Here is a 26,183-nt window from a genome sequence, read left to right as displayed (position 1 = left end):
TGTGGCCCCTACCGGCTGGGGGCCAGTTAAGAATAGTGAAAGAGTGGCCAGTCAATCAATGGCGGTATCGAACAAGCGATGAAAGGTATTTTGATAATGTGTGAGTCACCGCAATCACGACAGGTTCTTGAGCATACAGCCATAAATGAGCACCCAAAACATTGTGCAGTTTGGTGAAGCAGTTTGCGAAATTAGCTATGGACAGACATAGAGATGCCCCCCCCCCCCCCCCCCACCCCCCCCTCACTCATACATCCTCACACATGACGATCTCATGATGATTTCGTAGTTTGTGTCATGAGCAACAACATGAAGAGATATAATAAAATGTCCTTGCAGAGCTCAGACAGGTTATTTCTTGAAACTCATCCTCAAATTAAATGAGTTTATTCCTCTACAAAAACTTCACTATACTTTTTTTTTTACCTACATCCCTGCAGCTGCATAATTTCACAAGAAAATGAGCCATATAAGAAAGAAAATCATTAACATCAGCAAAAGCTATTTCAGGCAGAGAGAATGGCTCAATGTGCTGCTCAATGATCAGAGCAGCCAGCAGGCTTTACAGCCTCCTGTGTCCATCCCTTTCACCGCATCTCGCTCTCACAACATCTAAAGCACATGATGGGCGAAGAGCACTAAAACACACTTCCTAAGGATAAGAAAAAAGCGAGAGGGTATGACAGCGGTAAATTGGCTATTTCCTCCCCTGAGCCTTACTCCAGACTTTCTCTGCATGCTGAGCAATTTGAATTGTGCTGTAATTGCTCATGTTGCTTTTCTCATGCTCGTCATTTCTACAATAGAATTTGATCTCATTACTTTTGCCCATGGTTGAATTCTCAGTCACTCACCCTGGCAGGAATAATACTAAGTGGCATGTTAACAAAAGAAGCAGAGCAGAATGACTGTTGCACTCTGCTTTTTTGGCGCACAAAGTGAGAAGGCGGCATAAGACGTCTCATACATAATGTGACAACACATTTGGTTTGTGTCTCATCTCTTTTTCAATGCTGCACTTTTAAAAAGTTTTCTTTCTTCTTCAATGGTACAAAGCAGTTTAAGTGTGGTGCAGTTTCTTATTAGCTTGTTGTAAAGTGGATTATCCTACTCAACCATAGTATGAAGCTTCGAGAGGAAGAGCCAAAGGGGCCAACAGAGAAACGGATGTGACACGAGTCATGAAATAGAAATCAAAAGCCGTGCTCCAGCCTGGTTGCAGTGGAGTAGACTGGTTATGGTTTTTGGGAGAGTGTATAGTGGATGTGGCCTTGGGCGATGTGCTTCTTGTTAAAAGAGGGGATGTACTTTGAGTGTGAAGCAGGCTCTAGATAGAGTATTTGCCCAGACAGCATTTCTAAGTTCACCCATGCACTCATATATCTGTTCATGTTGTTGCCTGCATTTCATAGGAGACGACTTGAGCAAAGACGTGGCAGATACTGCAGGACTGCTGATATCTTTTAACTCTTGGGGAGGCAGCGATATCAGAAAAAGAATTATAACATAAAGTCAGGGTATTTTAAAAATGAAAAAAGAAAGATAAAGAAATTCAGCATTTCCTCCTCATAAATGTCCTCTGTGGCTCCTTCTGAGTGCTGTGATGGATTTGAAAGTGGTAGCAAGTATAGAATATGAGCGGGGAATGAGATGGAGGCTTCAGTAGCTCCAACGCTCCCAGTCCAGGATGAACGTAGGCAGCAGCAGTAATGTTAACACCGGTACTGCTCGGCTAGCTGCTCCATTTTTACTCCCCCTAGCCCCTGATTCAGTGTTAGAGTCCTTCTCAGAATACGGTGGGATGATGTTGAATTCCTCGCCTTCCTCCTCCTCCTCCTCCCGCTCCTCTTCCTCGCTGTCCTCCATCTGTAAAAGGGGGGGAAAGAGCGATTCTTCCAATTAACAGAAGTGGTGGAGCGCGGAGGGAAGAGAAAGTCCACATCAACGCAGAATTTAAAACTATATAGCAAAATATACTAAAGCTGCAGCCAAAGCAACCAGGAAGCTATTATGTTAACAGTTTGAACAAGCAGACCAACTGACAAAAGAAACATGTACCACTTGTGTTACATTTTCACACTGCGTCAGAGAAGTGCTGATTCAGCACTTTCATAACTAACCAAGTTTGTTTTGAATTATGTTTTTTTGGTGTTTCTTTTTATTGTGTCAGATAATAAAATCATGTGTTCATTAATGATCACTGGGCTGTCCAAAACCCCAGCATTAGTCTAATGGTGTAAACAGTGACAACAAGACACTTGTTAACACACGCACAACATGCCTCCTATTTATAACAGTAAGAGATGCTAATATCAGCGCAAATGCAGCAAGATGATGCCTTACTTACATTTCCTATATAGTATCATACAGTTGATTTGGTGGCATCTATAAAGGCAATCATGTATCAGAGTGGTTAAGAAAACAATAACCATCTATTGGCAGAAATCCCAGATCTAGATCAACTCCAAAGTCTATCTGATGATTACTTGGCTCAAAACCAATCTGTCCACCAAAATAAGTGTCTGAGGTTTGGCTGCTGACCGAACACAATAATATAAAGACATTTCCTGTGTGCATCAAACAGGAGTGGCCTTTGCCATCTGATTTGGTGTGGTCTAAATTGTGGTTTGAACAATGCAATGCAGTGCTTTTCAAATGCAAAAATGATTAACATGAGAAACAAACTGAACACTTGTAGCAAGCTTATCGCCATCCAAAACATTACATTATACCCACAATCTGACATTATACGCATTATGAATATTAATGCAAAAACAACTTCCAGTTAATGAGATTTTGAAAACCACATTTAAGGATGCCTTCAATATAAATTACTTAAATTTCTGTAAAACAATTCTATTATTGTAGAATTGTTCCTCAGTAAACACTAATAGCAGTTGCTCTTTAACTCTCACACTGTTGTTTTGTTTAAAGGTGTAAACAGTGAGATAATGTAAAGGTTTAAGTGAATAATCAAAATAATAGTTTACAGAGTTTAATTTTATTCTAGTGTTTCTTTCTTTCCTTGACTTAGTGATCATATCACAATTCAGCAAACCCCCCACTTTCGAAGGGTTTTATAGTCCACATATTCTTCCTGTTAGCTGAAAACAGACTGAGCCTTTATTCTTAAAATGTATTCAATTGGCATTAAAACTTGAAGCGAACACTTGTTGTTTCTCTTTTCTGTTACTCTAGCATAACAAGGCATTTTTCAGTATTCTTAATTTCTGAAGTTTTTTCTCAAATCCAATTTTATGCTTAATAAGGTCATAGAAAAAAATTATATTACAAGATGCATTCCCTTTGTTGCATACTCTCAACTTCAGTGATACATACAAATTAGGAAACTCAAATGCATCATCCTTATGTAAACTGTATATCTGGATGTGTAATATGGAGCCCACCAGGGGCAGGGTGTCGGTGCTGTGAGGGAGTGTGGGACAGGAGAGGAGGAAGAAGAAATGCGGATTGAGAAGGATTAAAATGGTGAGAAAATGGAGAATATGGAGCAGATGGGTGTGCATACATGAATATCAACAGTAAGGATTGAGTCTAATACTACAAACACCTAGAGCTAATCCTCAGCCACAATGAGAGGGGTAAATGAGGGAGGAGGGAGCTGCTGGGCCCAACAGTCTGCTGCTGATACTTAGGTGTTACCACCTGATACACAGTCAACTATTTCAATTCAGTGTGTAGCAAGTGTCTAACAGCATATGGTGAGACAGCAAAGAAGTAGAGAGTGCTTACACTGTTGAATTCAGGGAGAGTGTTAACGTGGACGTGGACCCTCTCCTGGTAGATGCGTGGGGAGGGCTGAGAAGCTGGCACAGGAGTGTTTTCCACAGGAGGAGGTGCAGAGATCCCCATGGAGCTGATGCCACTGCCTGAAACACAATCAGCAGGGGCCATCTTCATTACATTCACATTGTTATTCCTCCTTGAAGCATCACAACAATATTATCAGTGACTTTTAAAAGTGTATAGAGCCACCAAATCAGTAAATACTGTGCATGATTGGGCAAAATACATTTAAATATATTGGTTAGAAAATGAGTGTCATGTCTCTTGGGTTGGTGGTTTTGGTGGGTCGGCCCTCCACTTTGGCTCACTGGGAGCTTACACCAAGAAAAGCCACCGTGGGTTTCTGGGGCCTACAGAGCATGCATGCCACAGCCGCGCCAGGTTGAGAGCATGTCAGTGCATCAAGAATAAAATGGATGGGGTAAAATGATGTAATCATACGGCCCTTCTAGACCTTTCAACTGTTACTGGACTCAATAAATCAAATTCTTATAATGACATGAGTAATTTTGGTGTGTTTTACAGCCATTTTATTGTCCAGACTTTCCTCTGACCCTTAGTCTTTACATACCTATTCTTGTTACTGTGAGCAGACTTTACGGTAACCGTTACTTTAATGCATAAACAGTGCTTCTTGAGTAGGCTCTTATGATGCTCTTTCCACCCCTGCTGGTTTGGCAAAAATTCAACAAGAAGCCACTTTATGTTTGTCACATTTGGAGAAAGGATTCATTAACTCCAAAGAACTTGGAAATCACATTCACATTAGGGCAGCCAACCAGTCAATGTCACTTGATATTTGCTTTTTTATAGGAAAAAATTATGGTTCAATGCTTTGCCCTCTCAAACATCATTTATGACCGACCTTGTCTGAATTCTGCATTAATGCACATTATAAAATGCTCAATTTTAGCAGCGTCTCAAGATTAATTTAGTTTATACTCAGATTTGACAGCTAAAAGGTACCATTTCCTCTGTCATTATTACGTTATTATAGATGAGTTCATGACTTGAAATTACTGGATTAAGTTGCAAAAATAATCAAATGTTCCTGCTTCTAATCAAAACTTTTAAGTGCCAAGATTGATTTTTTAAGTTAGAATAACTTTACAAGTCTTCAATATTACTGAACTGACCAACATTCATGTGAGAATTATGATTTCAAATCATCTTTACTAGGTTTTAAAGATGATCATCATCATTATTTTGACTTCTCCAGTAGCACATAATGCATTCTTTTTTTGATTTATGAATTTTGTTAAAGACAATAATAGTCTGAAGATTGGACTGTGAAAGATGTTTAAATTGCTTCTAAATGTTTGGACTTTCTCTGTAGGGCAGGTTTTATGCAATGATACAATAATACAAAAGTAATTCAATTTAAATTTAATCTAACTTCTTAACTTGACTAAATGGTATATTTGGGTTAATTTCACTGCAGACTAAAAACAGCAAGATGAAACAAGCACAAGACTAAAGGTGCGATCATCTTTGCTGTAGTTTATAGAGAAAGCTTAAAACACACCTGTGCATCTACATTTCATGTAGGAAACTCCCAGAGCTTTAACTATCTTTTATTATTACTTAAATGTTTTTGTCTCACTATGGACATGCAGCCCTGCGGGTATATTGTACTGCATGCCATAACCATCATCACGTTCTACTCACGCAGACATGTGTTGCTGCTGAACAAGTGCAGGATGCGCTGACAGCCCTGCCATTCGTTCCCGCTGCCGTCACATGTGCACCACTGAGACACTTCTGTGCTGCTGTTGCTCACATAGTTAGGAGTCATGATGGTCCCTGGTTAAAGAAAGAGGACACAAGTCATATTATAGGTGAAACTTTTAAAACTTTGTGCATGATATTTCCCTTGGGCAGAGGATTTTCATTTTCAGCACACACCTCCATGGAAGGTAAGATGCAGTCTAACAACAATATTACTGCCCTGGGGACACGGTGTCACCAGTTTTCCAGCTCTTGATATTGATAATTGCAGGTAGACAAAATTACTTTTTGATAAATAGTGAGAAACTAAAGGAAATAAGATTACATGGATCATTTTGTGGAGCTGCTGGAAATGCAATTTTTAAAACAAGTTTTTAAAAATGATGCTGGCTGGATCCCCAGAGCAGCAGCTTTTTACAGTTGACCATTTATGAACCCCTGTAGAGTTATTTTGTGCAACAAAATGAATATAATATAAGCCAAATATCACTGTTAGACACCTGCTGATGATTTCCAATAACAAGTCCTTTAAGCGGCTTTTGGTATATCTTTTTAGAACTCTTCCCTCTTTCAGCCTCTTCTACCTCTGTAATTTATTTTTTCTATCTCACCTATGAGTCCAGCGTAGGCCTTCAGGCACATGGCTCTGCTGTCTCGCATACAGCCAGAGGCAGACAGAGGGGAGGGCTGGCAGTTATGTTGGAAATCAGCGAACCGGGATCTGAAACAAGCACACACAAATACAACAATTTGCCAATTTCATTTTGGGATTCTGAGTCAAGCTAAGAAAAACAACACAAACAACAACATTTAGTGAGAGTGCAAAAAACAAAACAGATAAATAGATAGTTGTGTACTTGTGTTGTTTTAGTAAAACTTTTCAGTCGGTCAGTAAAACCACCTACTTCTCTTTGGACACTTAACGAAACTAGAATTACTGCTTTGTGGTTGTATGTCTTCACCAACCAGTCAAGTAGAGTTTTACATCCATGTCTGTCCAAAATGTCATCGCTTAATAATTTTATTGTATTGGACATTTGGACAAAAAACCTTATTAAGGGCACTTAATGCACCGTATTGTTACACCCAAACAACTGTCTTACCTACACAGCTCATCTCTGGAGCAGTAGTTCTGTAGGCTGAGGCAGTTCGGCTTGCCCACTCTCTCCTCCCCTCTCCCGTTCTCCTCATAGGAACATGACGGGACGATGGTTTTCCTCCGGCGCTCCCCACACAGAGTGTCAGAGCAAGGACAGAAGAGCAGAGCGAAGCTGTACTCCTCCGGCACGCGCTCCAGGAAGCGCCGCAGGGCTTTGTGGCATTTCTGGCGGTTACAAGCGTTGTCGGACACTGTGGATCGCTTGGTGCAGGCTACAACGTATTCTGACCGCAGGGAGCCACATTTCTCATACAGGCCACAGTCCTGCGCTGCCTTCAGACACTGGTTTTGGCCGTCCACAGAAAGAGAGGAAGCTGGAGGTCATCAGGAGGAAAACAGTGAAACATATATTAGGAAATAAAAATCTTGACCTACAGCGATTTGTGTGTCACAAATTGAATCACTTGCGATAAGAGCAGTACCTGACATGATGGAGGCCATACGTGACATCTCAATATTTCTCACCAGAGTTAACTCTAGTTCTTCATATGGAGACACTTCATACTCATCGTATGCTGAAACAACAGTGAAGAGTATTACACGGATTACGCAGCTGAGAATTGAGACGCAGATGACAATGCTTAAACCCACCTGCAAATCTCACAGTCCAGTAGACCCTGAGGCAGTGTTCCTCTCTGCGAGAGCCACGCTGACATTTGCAGACTTGAAGGGGGCGGTAATGCTGCAAGGAGTTCTGGGCCTCAAGGCACTCCAAGCGGGCATCACGGCCGAGGGGCGACACGGCCTCCTCAGCCGCACAGTACTCCAGCAGCCGATAGAGCACCATGCAGGACTGCTCCTGGATGCAGCCCTGCTCCGCCACCAGACAGTCTAAGGATGCACATACTGGCACACTACCTGGAGGAGAGGTTGATATCGTCAGTGCTGGTCCCCAACATTACCAACAATGTGTGCTCTGCTGTATTGTGCCAAGCGGCTGAGTTTATAGTCCCATTATCCAGCATTAGTCTTACGCTAAATAGGCTGTAATTAAGACAACAGAGCAAGGTGAGTGCACTCTATAGACCCTTCACTGCACTAAAGCTTACTATTATATCCAAGGAAGAGGATTAAATTGAAAGCACACAAGTGTAATAGAGTAGCAACGTGGGCAAAACCTCAATGTTTCTCATAAAAAAAACAGGAGTATTGGATATTTTAACACTATAAGGTTATGTTATGGTTGTAATTATTCCATAATTGTTTCTTCATCTTCTCATTGGGACTCCTAGTTAAATTATCTTATAATGTTTTTATGTACAGTCTTACAGTACACCTTTGCCTTTATATTAATGCACCACGTGTTTTTTTCAGCACGTGGTGAGTACTCAATATGAGTACGGAAGAGAGTCATATGCCAATCAAAGCTTTTGGAAAATCTCCAAATGCTCATCTCCTCACATTGTGGTGCTGTGTGTTAGCCTCATCTTTCTTATCACATGCACCATGCTTCTGGATCAGTGAGCTTAACACATGCGACCATACATTTTATATTGTTCTATGGTGCTCTCGTGTCAAGTTTCAAACCTGCCCTTCCTATCCTCCTCCCTGCATTGCCATGTCCTAAAACTCTCTTAAGCTCTTGATTTTGGTACAATGGAACAAATGAGCTAATATAAGGATTGGGAGGATGAGTAAATGTGAGGGTGAGCTGCCAAACAACATTACATTTAAAAGCTAGTCAGAAAACTAAACGACTCAATGGGAATGCTGTAAACAGTGGATTTCTCAAGTCTTTGATGCTTCTTGGATCTACCTGTAAGTACTTGAACCACCAACAAGGGGTCATTTCCAAAATGGTCCCATTCATATGTCACTAGCCATGTTAACTAAAATGTTAGTCCAGCCCATTGCTATCTGCATTTCTATAGAGGTAAAAAAGACCTGCTAAGATTAGGCAAATTAGTCCGCTGACATATATAAAAACGACATGACATGGGACGAGGGCTGCTGGTGGACGCAGTGGTAAACACACTCTGCAGTTTGCAGTATCAGTGTGCCTGCCCATTTCATCCAAAAAACAAATTACTACTGCATATTGATGCATGAGCGCTTGATCGTTATTGATTTGTGCTTTAGAACGTAACCGCTGTGAAACAATCAAAAAAAAGTTTTTAATTGAAGCGACAGCAAAGCCTAACTTGAGAAATGCTCTCCGCTCATCCAAAAATGTACCTAAGTCGGTACTGGAGTACTTATCTTCAGAGCTTGTACTGGAAGTATTGTAGAAAAGCACTGCTGTTACTGTATTATTGCAAAATGACACATCTGTCACAGCTGGGGACCCAACTTTCTGCAGGAGGGTGCCTCCAGTGTGAGACACTGTCTCTAGCACAGTTCATATATTTCCCACCAAACTGATACTTTTGCTTTAAATTTTGCTTACAACGGAGACTCCATCTGCAGATCACATTAGTCAGTGACTTAACTCAAATGTCCACTATGAGGATGTTTCCCCCCTGAAATTCCTTCAGACAAATAATCCGTTGCACATACAGAATATGCAGCTTGAAAATATTGTAAAAAACGATCAGCAGTATATGTATTTTAAAGGATTCATTGCATTAAGTTAAACAAGGGTCCTTAAGTACGAATGTGTTTTATATCACCAACCACATTTCCTCTCAAACAAATGTCATTCAGTAGAATAATAACTATGTTATTCCACAGCGATTAAGCATTAGGAATGTTGTGATTGGCACTGTTCTGTCTAGAATGAGTGAAAGTGAAAAATTATAAATCATTTCATAACACTGATTGTTGCTGCATGAGAAACACAATGCAGGAAGGCCAGAGGCAGCCCGAGGGACACGAGAGAAAAAAAGAAAGCCCTCTTCATAAAAATGCATTCTGATGGAGCAATTCAGGAAATTAATTTCTCAAATGTGGCATAATTGTCCCTGCAAATTACACTTTATACATAGTGATTCTAGAAAAGGAAAATAGCTCGGATATACACACAATTCTTTTGCTGTATCTTGCTAATTTGCTATACGCTGTCACTTCTTAACTGCAGAAAAGAAAACATTCAATATGTTGTCCAACTAGGAATAAATGGAGGTATCTTGGAACTTTGTAAACAAATATCTGCACCTATTTTATCCTCACATGGACGAATGCTTCAGTACATTAACATATACATCACTCACACACACACACACACAGATGCATTGTGTTAGATCGGTCACACACTTCGATTAAACTCCTGCTGACTGGCGGCACAAAGCGTGGCTGCAATCCAATTCCGTTGCTGCATGTTTCGCAATCTCAGACGCCACATGAGGTCCATGTCTCACTTTGGCATGGGACATATCATAAACAGAAGCTACGCTTCATCGCCGCTGCAGGAAACCTGCCAAGGCCACTGCAGTGACTCCACAGGGAGAGGTGGGGAAGAAAAAACACTACTAACACAAAAGGCAATGAGTCATATTCACAGTCACAGATCCCCAAGGTATGTCAAGGTGTGATTACCTGCCTACCTCTGTATCATGATACCTTGATAATTATAGTAAAATATTAACTTCTGCCATGTTTAGATTAATGTAAACAAGCTTCAAGTAATCGGTGTGGGTAGTAAATGGCTTATTCATTATTCCTGCTCAATGTTTGCTCCCTCTGGCTTACCACTGATAAGAGAGACTATCAGCATATTTAGTGTCCAAGAGCTTGTCTTTGTAAGCGACACACACACACACACACACACACACACACACACACACACACACACACACACACACACACACACACACACACACGCGCAATCGGAAAACCAAAAGCTTTATAGAGTACAGAGCAGCTCTGTTGAACCTTGTCTAGTAGACAGGTCAGAATTATTTTTATAACTTGAACATTATTTAACGTCATGATGATTAAAGTGCTTACATTGGAGATGCAACAAATTGCTCAAGTAAAAGTCTGGGTTAAGGGAATTGTTGGTCCAAGCATGGACTGTGTGTTTGAAAGAAAAAAGAAAAAAGAAAAGTAGAGAGAAGCGAGATGAATTACTGTGATGTGTACGCCATAGTACACCCTATTGATTTCTCACTGGGCTGATTAATAGAATTTGTGAGGCAAAGCTGATGAAGGTTAACGCCATAAACGACAAACCACACATACCGACATTCACAGGGAGTAAACTGATTTGACAAAATTTCTCTTCCATCCTTTCGCACACATGAGATACTGTAGGTAGCAGAGCATCCACATTGTTGGGCAGTCATTTTACTCGAGAGGAGAGCGTGATGGGAGACTCTGATGTGAAATGTGTTCCCGGGGATCGTGACAGAAGAGACATCTTGGTAGGAAGTCGAAAGCTCAAGGGGGAAACAGCAGCAAGGCGACAAAACAGAGAAAACATGCCCATGGCTGCCGCCACTTGTTACTATTTGCATTCATTCATCTGCCCTGCAGTCAAACCGGTGGGATTCCTGAGTGGACTGCATAAAAATACTCTGCACATTGATGTTCCACAAGAAGTGGAATATGGTGACAATCCAACTTAAGTCAAACCACAAAAGGAGTTTCCAGGCGTCAACTTGATTTTGGGAAATTGCGATGGGCTTTTTGCACTGCAATATTTTCAGACAATTTAGAGACCAAACTATCAATCAATGAATCAAGAAAAGCATATTGATTGATGAAGAAATATGTATTTTCATGGCTGGAATGACAAACTCTGAACTTATTAGAGCCCTATTGGGTCCATTGGTGGCAGATTACTTTGATGGTGCAATATGAACATGAGATACAGCGTTTGCATCCCAGAATGGACCTAAAACCAGCATATTTGAGCTTTAATATGCATAATCTCATGCCGGTTGGTGTAAATGCATGTAAATATCTATGACTATCCCCAATATACTGTGCAGTTAACGGAGTGCTAATGTGAAAGCTATTTTACCTTACAAGGCACTGGAAAGCATTGGACAAAACAAATGGGAATGAACAACAGGCAGGACAATAGAGCACATGTTTGTAAGTCAAAACAATGATTGCCCTGCCAAAATGCCTTTTTATTTTTATTTAAGCTACAACATTCAATAAATATGTATTTATTAAAAATTGGAGACAGCAGATGGCAAATGAAAGGGGGATCTTTTTAAACATTTGCAACAGCAACCAGTAGATTAGGCCCAATTCTAAATATAAACAAAACACAAAACTCAAAAAGTGATTGACCCCCATCTCATTCCAAAAATGTTAATACCTTCATTTCTCACAGTAAAGTTTGATTAAAAACACTGAACCATCTTGTGCCATTAGTGTTTAGAGGATCTCTGCACTGATTCAGTGTTTGTAAAGACATTTCAGTTTCCTGGTTTTGATTGAATCATAATGTGTATTGGAACAAGCTGGACGGAGGGGTTTCCTCAGGACAGACACAGCTGTGCACATTAAAGCTTGTGTGGGCCCTTATTGACAGTCTTTTCTGCTGAGCTCTAGATTTGTCACTTTCCACCAATCAGCTCATTGTCTTCCAACATTAAACTTTCTATTAACATCAAACATATGCTTAACAGTTTGCACATATTCTCTTTGTTATGGAAAAATTACAGACACTGCCCGAGGCGTCTCGGTCGAGCAGTTCTTTTTAAAGAAACAGGATGAGTTCTGTTTAATTTATAAAAACGAACTTATTTTCTCAATACCAGGGCAAATTACATTCTCTTCAGACATGTTCAGCATTGTATAGTACATTTTCAAATAAACAGAAAACCTGCATATAGCAGCTGTTCAATCTACAAAACTGCTTCCAAATACCTCAGCTGTCACAAAATGTCATACATATTACACATTGTTAATAACCAAATGAGCTTGCTCTGTCTTGTAATAAAAAACTTTTATTTCACTTAGATGTTTCCCCCATTTTTGTGGGTGTAATGACCCCTGAACTAATTTTTTTATAGCAGGTATTTTGACTGAACCCTCAACTTTCATCCCTACTTCAGCATACCTAGGATTAACAAGGGCTCCTCCCTTGTTAATCTCATTTTTGTTAATGTCCTTCCTCCTCAACTTCTCCATGCTGCTGCACCTCCCAGATTTCATTATTCTCTGCCTCCAATTTTCCCCCCATCCAGTCTCTCCACACTTCATGCGTCTATTCCACATCTTTCCACTAGCGGCTCCCACGGTCTTCTTCACATTAGGGCCGCACTGATGGCAGCAATAACATTTCACGCTTAAGTGAAGAGCACACAGACTGTACAGTCTCACTCAATAGCCAGGTCAAGCACAATAAAGATACATCTTCTGTACAAACTTCATACCCTGTCTTCCCATAAAGCTGCAATTTTATTTAATCGTGCAACACCGGCTAAGATAGATGCCTAGCTGCCTTCCATCCAAAGGTTGTAGATGAGTTTCACACAGCTGAATACCAAAATTGCCCAAAATGTTTAGCAAGAACAGGTAAATAACGCTTGTTTTTGCTCCTCAATTTGTGCAAACTAATGTAATGCTGCTTACTCTTAAAATTTAAAAACTTGTAGTTACTCAATTAAAACTTTCGGGGTGTGGGTAAAGCAAGAGCACAGGTCCATAGCTTGGTCCACTAATGTTTGTCTCCACAACTGAACACTAACAACAAATGTGATGTTTCTTTCTCTGCGTCGTGAGATCGTTCATCCATTCCAGATCTCCACATTGATACGGTTTGAACTTCACATTTGTTGCAGTAATATTCACGCTTGAGTCTCTCATGATGAGAGAAAACATTCAGTTCTGAACCATCGATCTGTGGTGCCAGAAGACAAGGCTCTCCTCTCTACCATAATCAAGACAATAAGGTGAGTATCCAGTAGGGGTAGGGTCAATTCATCTTTAAAATATTTTTTGACAGGTTTTGAAGATGATCACAAATATCCATCCCATACAGATGACGTCACTGAGACAAATGACACATGTTGTCCAGTGGAGACTTCTCAAAAGAAACTCCATCTTGGAAAAGTTGCTGTTGAGTTTTCCAGACCCATGGGCATCACTTTGAATTGGTAGAGACTAGGGTCAGTTTCGGTTCATTTTGCTTGAGCACTCCATTGGCTCAATGAGCTTTGGTGAAACATTTCAAAGCACTACATCCATCCAACTTTAAGGCATTTGGTTGTAAATATATTGCTTTTTTATATTATTTAATTTGCATAAGTTTATTGCCGCATTTTGATCAGTTCACGGGTGCTCCAGTCGATTGGCCACCGATATTTTTCATCTGATATTCGTTTTAAATAGTTTGATTGGTGGTCTCTATAAAGGCTGATCAGAGGAGTCGATCACATGACACATCAATTCTGAATTAAAAAGTTAACAACTCATTTGTCGGCTGCTCTTTAATTCGCTCTTAGAATGACACTGCTGGACACACACACACACTTTGCACGTGTGTCCTGTCTGAACAGCTCAATTGGTTTAGTGGTTATTAATATATATAGGTTGTAAATGAACCTAGGTTATAAACCGTAAATGTACCTATAGACCGGCATGCGGTAACAGATTAGCGGTTAACTGTTGACATCCCTTTGTAGAGACTGTCACCTGTTGTGAATGAGGTTTTGGGGAATCCATTTCAATGTGCCAGTGTCCTCTTGACATGGTCAGGGGGGAGACAAACTGATAGCCAGACAGTGCATCCAAACTGTCATCGAGCTACAGGAGAGGATGTGGAAGTGATGGTGACTGAGTTCAGTTTCCAGAAATCCACAAAATCTGTGTGTGCCATCTTCCTTTTTCACCATGATCACTGGGCTGGCCCCGGGGCTTACACCGTCTTCAATCAGATTTAAGCTCTTACCACATTACAGTGGATTTCTGCTTTCATAGAAAGAGAGGTACGACATGCTCTTTGTGAGACAGGAGAGTCACAGCTAGGTCTGTCCTGTGAGTGCTGACTGAACACATCTGAGAATGAGTTTAAAGTGTCTTTCAGTCTCCGATGTTTCTGAAATATCAGGCCATACAGTTGGCTTAGACAACACAGGCATCCGAATGTTGACATTACAGACAAAGCTTTCCATTATAGTGTACTCATCTTTTCTGTTCAGGTGTGGCATGAAAAGTTCCTATCTGGGTGCTACACGGGACTGGGCAATATTTCATCATGATAATTTATTGTCTTTCAATGGAATCATATAGTGATGGAATCATATATTGAGGTATCGTGAAACACAATTAAGTTGTCAAAATCGCAAGTACAAATAACAGGCACATACTAACTCAGATTTCTCAGAAAAGCTGTTAGCATCCAGACAATGCCAGCCCCAAATCAATAGTTTTGTACAGTTTCTGAGGACTTGAAGAGCATGTGACATTGGCTTGTGGGCAATCCCTTAATTGACTAAGATTGAGCCAACTAAGATTGAGCCAACTGTGTCCAGAGTGTCACCTGTAACACCAGTGAGAGGAACATTTGGCTTTTTGTGGGGAGCAATTGTAGTTTATTGCCCACTAATAACTGAAATGTCCACTCCGGTGTCACCAAAGAGATGGCAGAGTGGACCCAGGGAGAAGTGGAAGATGCAGGAATCCGGGTGGAAAGGTGCCAAGGGAGGGACAGCAGGAGAGGCAGGCGTCTGAGAGAAACACGACTGCAAGTATGGCTCAAATCCAGCAATGAAGCATCTGCATTTGTCTCCATCTTTAGAATTTTGTCCATATGTTGGAAAAGCTTTCTTCGACAGTCTCCAAATATCAGCAGCAAACAACAGGGAGGGCCTCGCCAAGCAGGCGAATGTGTGCGTTGGCATAACTTGAATTTGTAGACAGATAAGCGCACTGTCCAAAATCAGCTTTCAGTTTGTCCTTAACTGCGGTTCGGTCTGATTTTGTTGCATCAGATAGGCTATCCCAGTAAGTGTATATATAGAGTATATATATATATGTATATATGTACATATACACAGGTATATATATGCACAAAAATAAATCTCTCCTTACACAAAAGTGGAACAAGAGGCACACTTGCAGTGAGGAATAAGTTACTCATGAGGAGACACATTCTGCCTCTGTTCCCTTTTCCGCCACATTCAGACTTCCTCAGAGACTATTACTAAGGTCCCGTTGTTGCCATACCCATCTACACACCTTTTCCCATTTCCCTAATCTGCTCTACTGGCCTTTGCCACCCACCTCCTCACCTGCATCACCCAACCACCCACCTGCTTCTGATTAAATCTAGCTCTATAAATGCCGGCCCAGATCCTTTGTTCCTCTGTCAGTTCGTCATTGCGAACACAATGCTGTGTTCTGTTGCCCGTTACCTGCCGGCTGGACCCACAGCTTCATTTGGACTCTGTAACAATAAATCACTGAATTCATCCCGCTGACTCCTCAACTGGCTGAATTTGGGTCCAATCCCTGTTTCAGTACTCACTGACTGTGACTCTTTATTATGGCGTACAGCAGAGATGGGGACAGTTCAATCAAATAGGAATAATTCTAAAAACATAACACACAAGTTGTTTAGTTATAGCAGAGTAGGTTGCAATGAATGAGAGCTGCAGAAACAAAATATGATACAATTAATTAATTAAACCTGTTCAGTATAATCTAGGTGTTCTGACAGCATGAGGTCCAAGCATCCAAAGGTGACAACTCCACTAGTGCGTACTTTGTTTTATGTTCTGAATCAACTGTCGCCCAGTGTGTCCAGTACACGGTGTGTCCAGTACCTCGTTTAATGAGCTGCGCAGCTGGATTGTGCAGCCACATCACGCAGGCAACATCCCTCCTCTGTACTCCAGGTAAAATACATACTTGCATCAGCCAGTTGGGGTGTGTGAATATTTCAGGCTTCTGCCTCTCGCTACCTGGTGCAGTCCTACATTACTATGTGCCAAAAAATATCTTGGCCAGAGAGTGACACGCATATCGACCAGCGGGCTGTGGGTTTTTGGTTGGTTCCATCAAGTGTGTGCATTTGACAATCAAGAAGCAGTGCACATACAAAGAAATTAAGTACAGCAGGCAATGACACATGAATTGTACAAATTAACATTCACGAATGTGTTCAGTAGAAATCGGGTGTCACTCAGAAAACCACATTTTGATGTTTAAGTTATAATTAATTTTACTTATTCTTTAAAGTAAAACATCAAATATGTGAAACAATTACATAATCAGGAAGTGTATTTTATGTTTTTTTTTATCTATCCACTGGGCTTGTAGTCAATTTAATCTGTGTGTGCTGTCGTCCTAAACGAAACTGAATTACAGACACAGAGTGCATAAAGACAATGCCTCAGCAGAAAGAGAGAGAGAAGAAGAGTCTACGGTACAGTGGGAAAGATAAAGAAGCCGAGGTTTGGATAAACCTGTGTGCACGAGGGCGCTCAACCCCCTACACAGTGTGTACATCAAATAGTCAAACCCTGAACAGCGACAGCTCCAGCATGTGGATATTAGTCCACCTCAGACCTGTGTAACTTTACACAGCCGGAAAATGAGCTCTAATAAACTCATGACAACCGTGTTACGGCTCAATCGCGTCCACTAAATGAAGTACAAAAATAGCAGCACTCAATCATCAGTTGCAGTCTGTACTGGGATTTAAGCACTAACCCACAAGAGGACTGGCAGCAAAGGGTCAACGTCGGGTTTAATGACATTCAACAATAGCCTGCTCTCCATTGATTTATCTGACAAAGGTACTGCACGGCCTCGTTCAAAGGGATCTCATTCATTATTTGTCAGATGCCTTGCCATTCCGATGTTATTAATTTGGAAAAAGACACGGATGATTGCAACAACGCATGCAAACAATTAACAGAGAGAGTCATTTGAGTATTCGGTGAAATCAGTGACACATAACAGAGAAGACAACAGTTCATGAATTATGAAATGTGTTTTTCAGGATCCGTCTTGTGTTTTCTTAGTTGCAAAGTATGAAGTCATGAAGCAGATGTGGGACTCTGTTTTTGTTCACAGAGGAGTTAGAAAATCTGTAATCTCTACAAGCAGGTGCAATTCTCCTCTTTCATTCTGGATGTTTCAGTCATGTGAAGACACATTAATGATGGCGCTGTTAGCCCTGAACTCTGCGGGGCATCAGTAGTGACAGACATTTTGAGAAGGCTGTTGTCTACCTCTAAAGTTCCCACTGCCATTGTTTAGGTTGTACAAGGCCAGATATATTACAAAGCAAAAATAGTAATATATGAAATAGAATACAGTTCAGAGGGGCTATTTATACAATATCCACCTAGACAGGGACAGTCAATTTGACTGACCAAAACTGCCATGTAGAAACAAAGCAGCTCTACAACAGATTTGTAAAGTCTCTTGAGTTCTGTCCTGATTTCACAATTTTTTAATAATGTCAATTAACAAAATTGAAATCCAATAATCACGTATAATGATAGAAATCAACATCATGAAAAGTTTTGTATTGTAATTTGTATCTGTAAAGACTCCGGTCTCAATTAAATAGTGCTTGAAAGTAACTGTTTTTCTTGGTGTGATTCCACCTAAGTGCCTGGCAGGTGGGGTTGACACATTGGATGATAAACTGAGTGCCTGAGAGGTTTGACATTCACAAGATAGCATTCATCATTTTACGATACTAATCTCTAATGAGAAGCATCGGAAATTTCTTGGATGCAGTGGAGCCTGCAGCTCCTGCTCTGAAATAATCCTATCAACAGTATTTGTATTGTATTCTGCAGTTTGGAGCGGGGGGGAGGGGGGGGGGGGGGGGGGGGGGCTGTGTTTCATATGGTATTTGTTACCAATGGATCAGGATACATGGATTAGACAACCTCATTCAAATAATGAAAAGAAAGTCCTGCTCCTGCTTGAGCAGTGAAAAACACTTATGATCTAAAATGACACAAATCAATATCAATGACCACAGATCAACAAGCTTTATGCTCCACTGGGAGATGTCTTATCCAGCCACAGTCACGTTATTGACTTTAATGATTATAACTCATTTTGCAGGAGCTTGTGCGTGTGTGGTAGCAGAGGAATCCAAAAGCAGCTGCTGCAATAACAAATATCACCTTCTTTCGCCTGTTTGATCACAACCAAAGACAAAGACTTAATAAAGCAGCGACACTTGAAACTGATCCATTATGATGCAGCCATGTAGTCATGATTTTTTCTTACATATTTAAACCTTAATCCTCACAACTTCTAATGCACAACTTATGTAAAATGTCAATGATTTACAGATGTGGCAGCCCTAATGCTTTCATGTAAAGGAGGACATCCTTTAGTTTACCAATTCATGTGTGATATTTCTATGACCCGAGACAGTCCAATCAATATTTGCGAAGATGAACGGCTCTTTGGAATGAGACCAAGGCAGAAATAACAGACCTGAACCCATGATGTCATCCAGATGTAAAAATGTTAGGCTGTTGTGACAATAAAAAACATTTTATAGATCTCTAAAGATTTTTTTTTTTGAGGGGCTTCTCAAAAGTTCTGCTCAAACCTGGAATAGTAAATCTTATATGTCTCATGCTTAAACACAGTCTTTCTCTACTCTGTCCCTTTTTTCTCATTAAATAATGAGCCAGCTGCCCTTTGTCAGATGTAATGAGCTAAACTATGTGCAAATATTAACAAAAAAAATTACGAAAGATACCATTTCATGATTAAGTTAGTATCAAAGTGTGGGAAATCGGAATAATAAGGAAACATTATCATTAGCAATATAAACAGAAATTCAGTTTCCTCGTGTGCATCTGGGCTGGAGGCTTGGTCAAAATCTGCAGCTCTAGTCTAATTGTTGCTAGATTCATCAGCCGTTTGCATGGGGGGAAATGGAATAAATGCGTGCGAACAGTATTCAAGTTCTGGATACTGGAAGACAAGACAAAGGGAATCCACACTACAGACTTAACAGACTGTGGATGATACAATCTCAAAGGTGGCTGATATGTTCTACATGTAAAACAGAGATACCAGCTGGTAGAAATTAGAGATAAGCTACTTACCACAAGAGAAGACACTGAGCAGAAGTCCAATGATCATCATCCTGTCCGGTGACATTGGAGAGTTGGGGACTGAGGAAACTCGCACCCGTCTCGCTGCAGCTCAGTGACCCGTCTCCTGCCACATCCAGCCTCCTGCTCTGCTGCTGCTGCTGCTGCTGCTGCGCCCGCGCGGACTGAGGCAGATCGGACGGGCTACGGCACAAAGTTGTCTAAACTGAACCGTGCACGCAAACTGGACCGATTCAAGTTCTCGCGATTCTTGTTGTCCCATTTATTTTTTTTCGGAATCCCAATTTAAAAGCTATCGATCTCTAGGTGACGCAGATTTCCAAAACATTCATCCAAAAAGTTCATCTGCATCAGTTCCAGTCCGACTCCAAGCGCGAGTTGTGTGTCGCATTTGGACTTGCGCGTGGTTGCATCGCAGCTCCACAGTTGTCCAGTCAGGGTTGAGATCAGTGCGCTTGGACTGCTTGGCGCATCTCTGTTAAAGGCGCAATGTGATTGGTCCCTGTAAGGACTGAATATGCCCATGGGGTGTGAGAATGTTTCCTGTGGGAGAACAGCTGTGCTCTTTCAGCCATTAGTTTAGGCATGATGGACAACACACGGGGTCTACTATACACTGCTTAGAATGCATTAAAAATCCATTGTGTTGAGGGGGGGTTACATATTTGTAGCATAGCAACAGAAGTATCACTCACTAAGCCACATAATTAACCAAACTGTTTTTTAAAATTGTGTTTTAATGGTTTAAAAGGCTGACTGTATGCTTAAAGCAGATATCCATTGAATGAACGGAAGGCGTTGACGATCACACTAAACTTATGTTATTTTATATACTAACATATATTTGTTACCCACACAGAGCTATATTTTGAGCTGAGGAAGAACAACACTGTCTTCTGATTTGGACCATGTTTCTGGTTGTAAGTACTGGTTTGTTTTCCCCCCACAGGTGCCTTTAGAGGTGCACTTACATGTAAAATGAAATATATTTCCCCCCTCTGCTTTGAGACCAGTCTGCAGCCCATTCATATCAGCTTACAGCAGGACTGGGACCGTGAAATCTTTACTTGTTCCACTGCTGCAGCTGACTTGTGTGTGGAAAGGGTCGGTCCATAGGGGATGACATGCAGTGAGACACACTGAAAGCTCTGCAACACACCTGTGATAGTGAGGTATCCCTTTGTTTTTGTTTATCCTAACAAACTGGTTGATTGTGCAGTTTGTGTCCATACGGATAGATACTGTACAATAAAGGCTTCAATCCTCTTTATTATTCTCTCCACGGATGTAATCATAAAACTAAAGACATTTGTGAGTTTGATCACATAACAGCTGCCATATTCACTTGCACCCTCTGAAGGTTTTGGAGGTGATCAATACAGAATTCATCCATTGCCTCATGGACATTGAGCAACATGGAGAGGGCTGAGCCGGCAGCTAGCAGCTAACGATGCTACTAAAGCTTGTAACCTTAATCAAATTGAATGCGGATCAGATCTATTTTTTTTTAAAATAAAAGTCACTCAACACTTTTTTTTCACCTTTAGGTATTTAATGTTTGTCTAAACCATTTCTGTAGAATTGCCCAATTCCCAGTAAAGAATACTGCACTAAAAGAACACAAAAGCAATGTGCAAAAAGTCCTCACTGATTCATTTACACCTCCTGTTCAACAGGATGCTCAAGTGGCAGTTAGAAATACAAGTGGACAGTCATTAAAAGGCACATGCAACCAAACAAGGGCAGTAAAGCAGTAAAACAAGCATTGTTATTAAAAGTAACCATGACAGCACAAGGAGACCTTGCATCAAGACAAAGCATGCTTTTAATAAAACAAACATTTGCAGAATGAGTGAGTGAATCATATTTCATAAGAGTGTGTTTTCAGATAAATAGGTTGTTACCTTGGTCTTCTCCTTCTCGAGTTAAATTGTTCTATGGCAGGATTTCTCAGAGGAGGTTTGACTGCACGGCATCACAGCAGCTCCTCCATGTGGTCAACCATGTGCAGATGCAGCCTTGACATGCAGGTTCCTCCTGGAACTTATAAAGACTGCAATAATGTGAGCGTTGGCTTATTACTCTGAGTGAAAGGTGTTTACTGTACAGCTAGTGTTTTAATCAGAATAAGTCGTATCTGTGTGTTGTGCGGTCACACTAAACACTAAACGTACAATAGGCTACAAACAAGGCCCTGGAGACAACTATTCAACAGCTGGTATTTAATGAGGAACATCTTTTTCTTTCAGTTCTGTTGTTTGATGAGGCTAAAAATAAAACATAAGTAGTTAAGTAGTTTTAACTCACAGGAATATATCATCACCTAGAACATATTGTCACAACATTGAGGCCTTGAGTGCAACCGGAAGTCATCAATATGTCAAGCTTCATTGGCCTGTTGGATCATAAAAATATATTGAATGGCACGTATACTGTTGTTTTTTAGATAGATAGATCGATAGATACATACATAGATACATACTTACATAGTTCAGTTGATGATACTTGATTTTAATAATTTTTGTAATTTAAAACGGATGTCCCTCTGCATGCAGTAGGTCTATGGAGTTATGTTCATCGACTAAATAAAGAGATAGACATTAAGTCTCTTGACGCCCTCTACTGGACAACTTTGGTCAAGCCTGAACTGGATGAATGAGACTTTATATTTTGGAATTTTAGCAATTATGAAGCACTTGTCGGCATCTATGATACGCAGTAACAGGGCTTAGCTTTCGTCAAAAAACAACAAGAACAACATATGTATCTTTTCAACAGATGAGCTCTTGTAGGGGCTAGCAGTGCAGCTAGACTATAGACTGTTGAAAAAAATAGGTGCAGACACGTGACACTATGTTTCTCAACATGAAATCTGACATCGAATAACATGAGGATTTTGCAAGTGTTAGCTTATTTAAAACAACCTCCAGACGCCGAAACAGTTCACCTCGTGGATGTATAAAGAGAAGGTGCACCTGCTACACTACTACTTAATAGGCTAGGTTATGTAAGACATGATCATTCAGAGGAATGCACCTTACTAAACAAGCAACCATACAATATTTTGTATTATTTCTCACGGTCGTCACGTTAGCTGAGAGTTATTTAATAGTAATTGAAATATGTTGTTAGTAACTATGACCTAAGGGCCTCTGTGAAGTCCTTGAAAGCCCTACGACCCTGTGACTTTGCCGAAAGAGCACATGTATGTAACACCCTAGCGGTGTCTTCACTGGTCTGTGGGCGTGACTGTGAGCAAGAAGCCAAAAAAGAACACGGTCCGTGTAGTAACTTATCGGGGTTTACGTCTAAAATTAGTTTCTTCACCTGTATTTGGTAATACTAGAATTTACTCGCCTAGTGCGCAGCAAAATACGCATTAAGACGGCATCACTATCTCTGCGGTTTGATTGGCGGAGAGCTGTGTGACGTCGTGGGATTGGCCAACAGCCCAAATCACAGTTCTCGTTTTGTATCGCGATCTATTGTGTTATATAAATCCGCAACGAGTTCATACAATCGGCCATTTCGTCGGTGTAGGCCATCATCTGTAGAGGGCAGTGGGGTATATCTCGTTTACTGGTTTATCTGAAAGGCACTCCAAGAACATCGAAACATGAATGAGACAGCCGTATCGTTCGCCAAGGACTTCTTGGCTGGTGGCATCTCCGCCGCCATCTCCAAAACAGCCGTTGCTCCCATCGAGAGAGTGAAGCTTCTCCTTCAGGTAAAAAAACGTCTTCCGTTCAGTCCCGAACGTTAGCCGGCTAGCTTGTGTTTGTGTTCTTGCTAACTGCCGTTGCGACAAAGTTAAGCACTTATCTCTGCCGGTTGTCATCACGTTTCCACAAGGTTTTAGAGTTTAACGTATAACTCACTAGCATGTGATGATGTGGAAATGAATGAAACTCTTAAGAGGGATGGGTTAAAGGATTTAAGGTCACCATGGGACGGGAAATGACCTACACGAGCCTGGCTGCTAACGTTAGCTTCTACGTTAACCTTAGCCGGCGGAACGTTAGCTAACAAAGGACAAACGTACTGATGTTAGGACAATATGTACAAATAGACGGCAACACCTCTGATTAATTTACATCTATACTAGTTCACAGTGTAGTTAAACAAAATAATAGTACGGTTACATTTGAGCTATAATTGTCTATGAAATAGTTCCGGTGTCTTATGTAGCGTTAATGTTAGCTAGCGTTAATCGAGATGGCTGCACTGAGGCCCGGCAGAGTGATTCACAGCCGGGTCATCACGTTTTACATCCCTTTTCTGTGAAACGTGCACTACGACATTGTTTCTAAACCTTCCAGTATTTATCATTATCAGTTATGATCTTACTATACTATGATAATGATAATTATGGAAGATGTTTTATCTGAAATTAAATAATGAATGAAGATGCAACATATAGCTGCCATAATCATTTGATTTCTAGTCAAAGTGCACTTTCTTTTAGTCTATGCAGCATTTATTTTATAGGTTTAACGTGCACCAAGGTCACAACAAGGAGACCTTGTGATTGACTAGTGCTCAGCAGTTGATTAGCTTTCCTGTTTTAAACCTAACACTACTTTCTTTTTCATTATTCCAGGTCCAGCATGCCAGTAAGCAGATTACCGCGGAGATGCAGTACAAGGGTATCATGGACTGCATTGTCCGTATCCCCAAGGAGCAGGGGTTCATTTCCTTCTGGAGAGGTAACCTTGCCAATGTCATCAGATATTTCCCCACCCAGGCCCTCAACTTCGCCTTCAAGGATAAGTACAAGAAGGTCTTCCTTGATGGCGTCGACAAGCGCACCCAGTTCTGGAGGTATTTCGCCGGTAACCTGGCCTCTGGTGGTGCCGCCGGAGCCACGTCTCTCTGCTTTGTGTACCCCCTCGACTTCGCCCGTACCCGTCTGGCTGCTGATGTGGGAAAGGCTGGAGCCGGAAGAGAGTTCAATGGTCTGGGAGACTGCCTGGTTAAGATCTTCAAGTCTGATGGCCTGAAGGGTCTGTACCAGGGCTTCAATGTGTCCGTGCAGGGCATCATCATCTACAGGGCTGCATACTTCGGAATCTATGACACAGCTAAAGGTGCGTAGATCTTACAGTGGCAAACACATGCAGAACGGCCTCCTTAGTGGTTCGTCTTCTAGATCTGTAGTTTCCCCCCTTGTTTTGTGTTTACAGGTATGCTTCCCGACTCCAAGAACACCAGCATATTGGTGAGCTGGATGATTGCACAGAGTGTGACAGCTGTTGCTGGTCTGACCTCGTATCCCTTCGATACTGTCCGTAGACGTATGATGATGCAGTCCGGCCGCAAAGGAGGTGAGTTTATTTGAACGGAAGTCTTTACAGTTGTACTTCTGTAACTACATTAGAACATGGAACAATATTTTTAGATGCCATAAGTTCACTTCTACTCGCTTTGTTTAACTCCTGCTCTTTTCTTGCCTTCCTCAGCTGACATCATGTACTCCGGCACCATCGACTGCTGGCGTAAGATCGCACGTGATGAAGGTGGCAAGGCTTTCTTCAAGGGAGCCCTGTCCAATGTGCTCAGAGGCATGGGCGGCGCCTTTGTGCTGGTGTTGTACGATGAGCTGAAGAAAGTCATGTAATTTGTCATATTGTCACACCACTGTCCAATTTGGCTAAATGTAATAACTCTCCATTTCTATGGACTCTGCATTCTGCCTTATTTATGGGAACAAACTATAGTGTCTCACCCTTAGTTTTGGGCGATGGCTGTACTTTGTGCATCTTTATGATTTTAAACGTTCCACATCCTCCTTTACCAATGTCATTCCTGTTAAAGAAATCTGATACCTCCTTCTGTCATTCACTAGGTTTGTATGGTCCCAACTTGAATAAATTTATTCTGGGGAACAAACTAAACACTTGATGTCAAATGTCTCCTCAACTGTTCACTGCATGAGATGAGCACTCACTGGATAATGAAATGCACGAAGTGGATTACACCGAACTGCTATATTTACTTGCGCTTATCTCTTCCTGAGCCTTCCTGGTCTGACCGTGGTCACTACTGGGATTGTAGAGTAGAACACCTGACTCGTAAACTCCTGAGAAGAGTCGACGGGCTCCTGACAGTCTGCAGCAGACGATGCATTTATGCTCGTTAATTTTGTGGTGATAAAAAGTTACCGACCTTCTGAGATTTGGGTCGTTTGAAGGATATCTTTCCTGTGAAATCTAAATCACTTTCCAGAGAGTTGTTTCAGTCATATTCTCTCTCTCTCTCTCTCTCGCTCTCGCTCTGGGGGGGGGGGGCATGTTACTTAACCTTTTAAAAACGAGGCCTATTTGCAGGCCTCAGCTCGAATAAAGATAAGAAATACCTAATTAATTGTATAAATAAAAAAAAAAATATTTTTTTTTAATATATTTTTGAGATGAGAAAAATCATGGAACTATCAGAATACATGTTACTGGTTCACATAAGATAAGGATGGAACACAGCAGAACTTGGAAAACTCAAAAGCTCGATCTTGAAAAACAGCACTTTTAGGGTATTGTTTTTTGGAAAGT

The 26,183-nt window shown here is 41.1% G+C and overlaps 2 protein-coding genes across 2 annotated transcripts; one reads left to right on the top strand and one right to left on the bottom strand.

Annotated features, from left to right (window-relative positions):
- Nucleotides 1-247: 247 nt before the first annotated feature.
- Nucleotides 248-19,776, bottom strand: gfra3 (GDNF family receptor alpha 3). Its single transcript, XM_068716461.1, has 8 exons — nt 19,630-19,776; nt 7,286-7,552; nt 7,117-7,209; nt 6,639-7,008; nt 6,147-6,256; nt 5,476-5,610; nt 3,754-3,890; nt 248-1,866 (listed from the first exon to the last, which is right to left on the bottom strand). The coding sequence occupies exons 1-8, from the start codon at nt 19,682-19,684 to the stop codon at nt 1,660-1,662; spliced, it is 1,374 nt and encodes a 457-aa protein (XP_068572562.1). The 5' UTR covers nt 19,685-19,776; the 3' UTR covers nt 248-1,659.
- A 3,383-nt stretch (nt 19,777-23,159) lies between these two features.
- Nucleotides 23,160-25,532, top strand: si:dkey-251i10.1 (uncharacterized protein LOC100038774 homolog). Its single transcript, XM_068715781.1, has 4 exons — nt 23,160-23,365; nt 24,239-24,725; nt 24,822-24,962; nt 25,098-25,532. Exons 1-4 carry the CDS (start codon nt 23,255-23,257, stop codon nt 25,253-25,255), a joined length of 897 nt encoding a protein of 298 aa, XP_068571882.1. The 5' UTR covers nt 23,160-23,254; the 3' UTR covers nt 25,256-25,532.
- The last annotated feature ends 651 nt before the right edge of the window (nt 25,533-26,183 follow it).

Source organism: Cebidichthys violaceus, unplaced genomic scaffold (assembly GCF_023349555.1).
Source record: "Cebidichthys violaceus isolate CVI_PGR_0920_01 unplaced genomic scaffold, fCebVio1.0.p SCAF_20, whole genome shotgun sequence".
Classification (NCBI taxonomy): Eukaryota; Metazoa; Chordata; class Actinopteri; order Perciformes; family Stichaeidae; genus Cebidichthys; species Cebidichthys violaceus.
This window is presented reverse-complemented; position numbering and strand designations above follow the sequence as displayed.

Excerpts from the sequence above, each read along its gene's own strand:
- gfra3 (XM_068716461.1), bottom strand. The coding sequence starts at position 19,684 with ATGTCACCGGACAGGATGATGATCATTGGACTTCTGCTCAGTGTCTTC. Across the intron at positions 7,553-19,629 it reads GCTCAGTGTCTTCTCTTGTG|GTAGTGTGCCAGTATGTGCA; the intron begins GTAAGTAGCTTA and ends CCTCTCCTCCAG. Across the intron at positions 6,257-6,638 it reads TCCAGAGATGAGCTGTGTAG|ATCCCGGTTCGCTGATTTCC; the intron begins GTAAGACAGTTG and ends TGCTTGTTTCAG.
- si:dkey-251i10.1 (XM_068715781.1), top strand. The coding sequence starts at position 23,255 with ATGAATGAGACAGCCGTATCGTTCGCCAAGGACTTCTTGGCTGGTGGC. Across the intron at positions 24,726-24,821 it reads AATCTATGACACAGCTAAAG|GTATGCTTCCCGACTCCAAG; the intron begins GTGCGTAGATCT and ends TTGTGTTTACAG. Across the intron at positions 24,963-25,097 it reads GCAGTCCGGCCGCAAAGGAG|CTGACATCATGTACTCCGGC; the intron begins GTGAGTTTATTT and ends TGCCTTCCTCAG.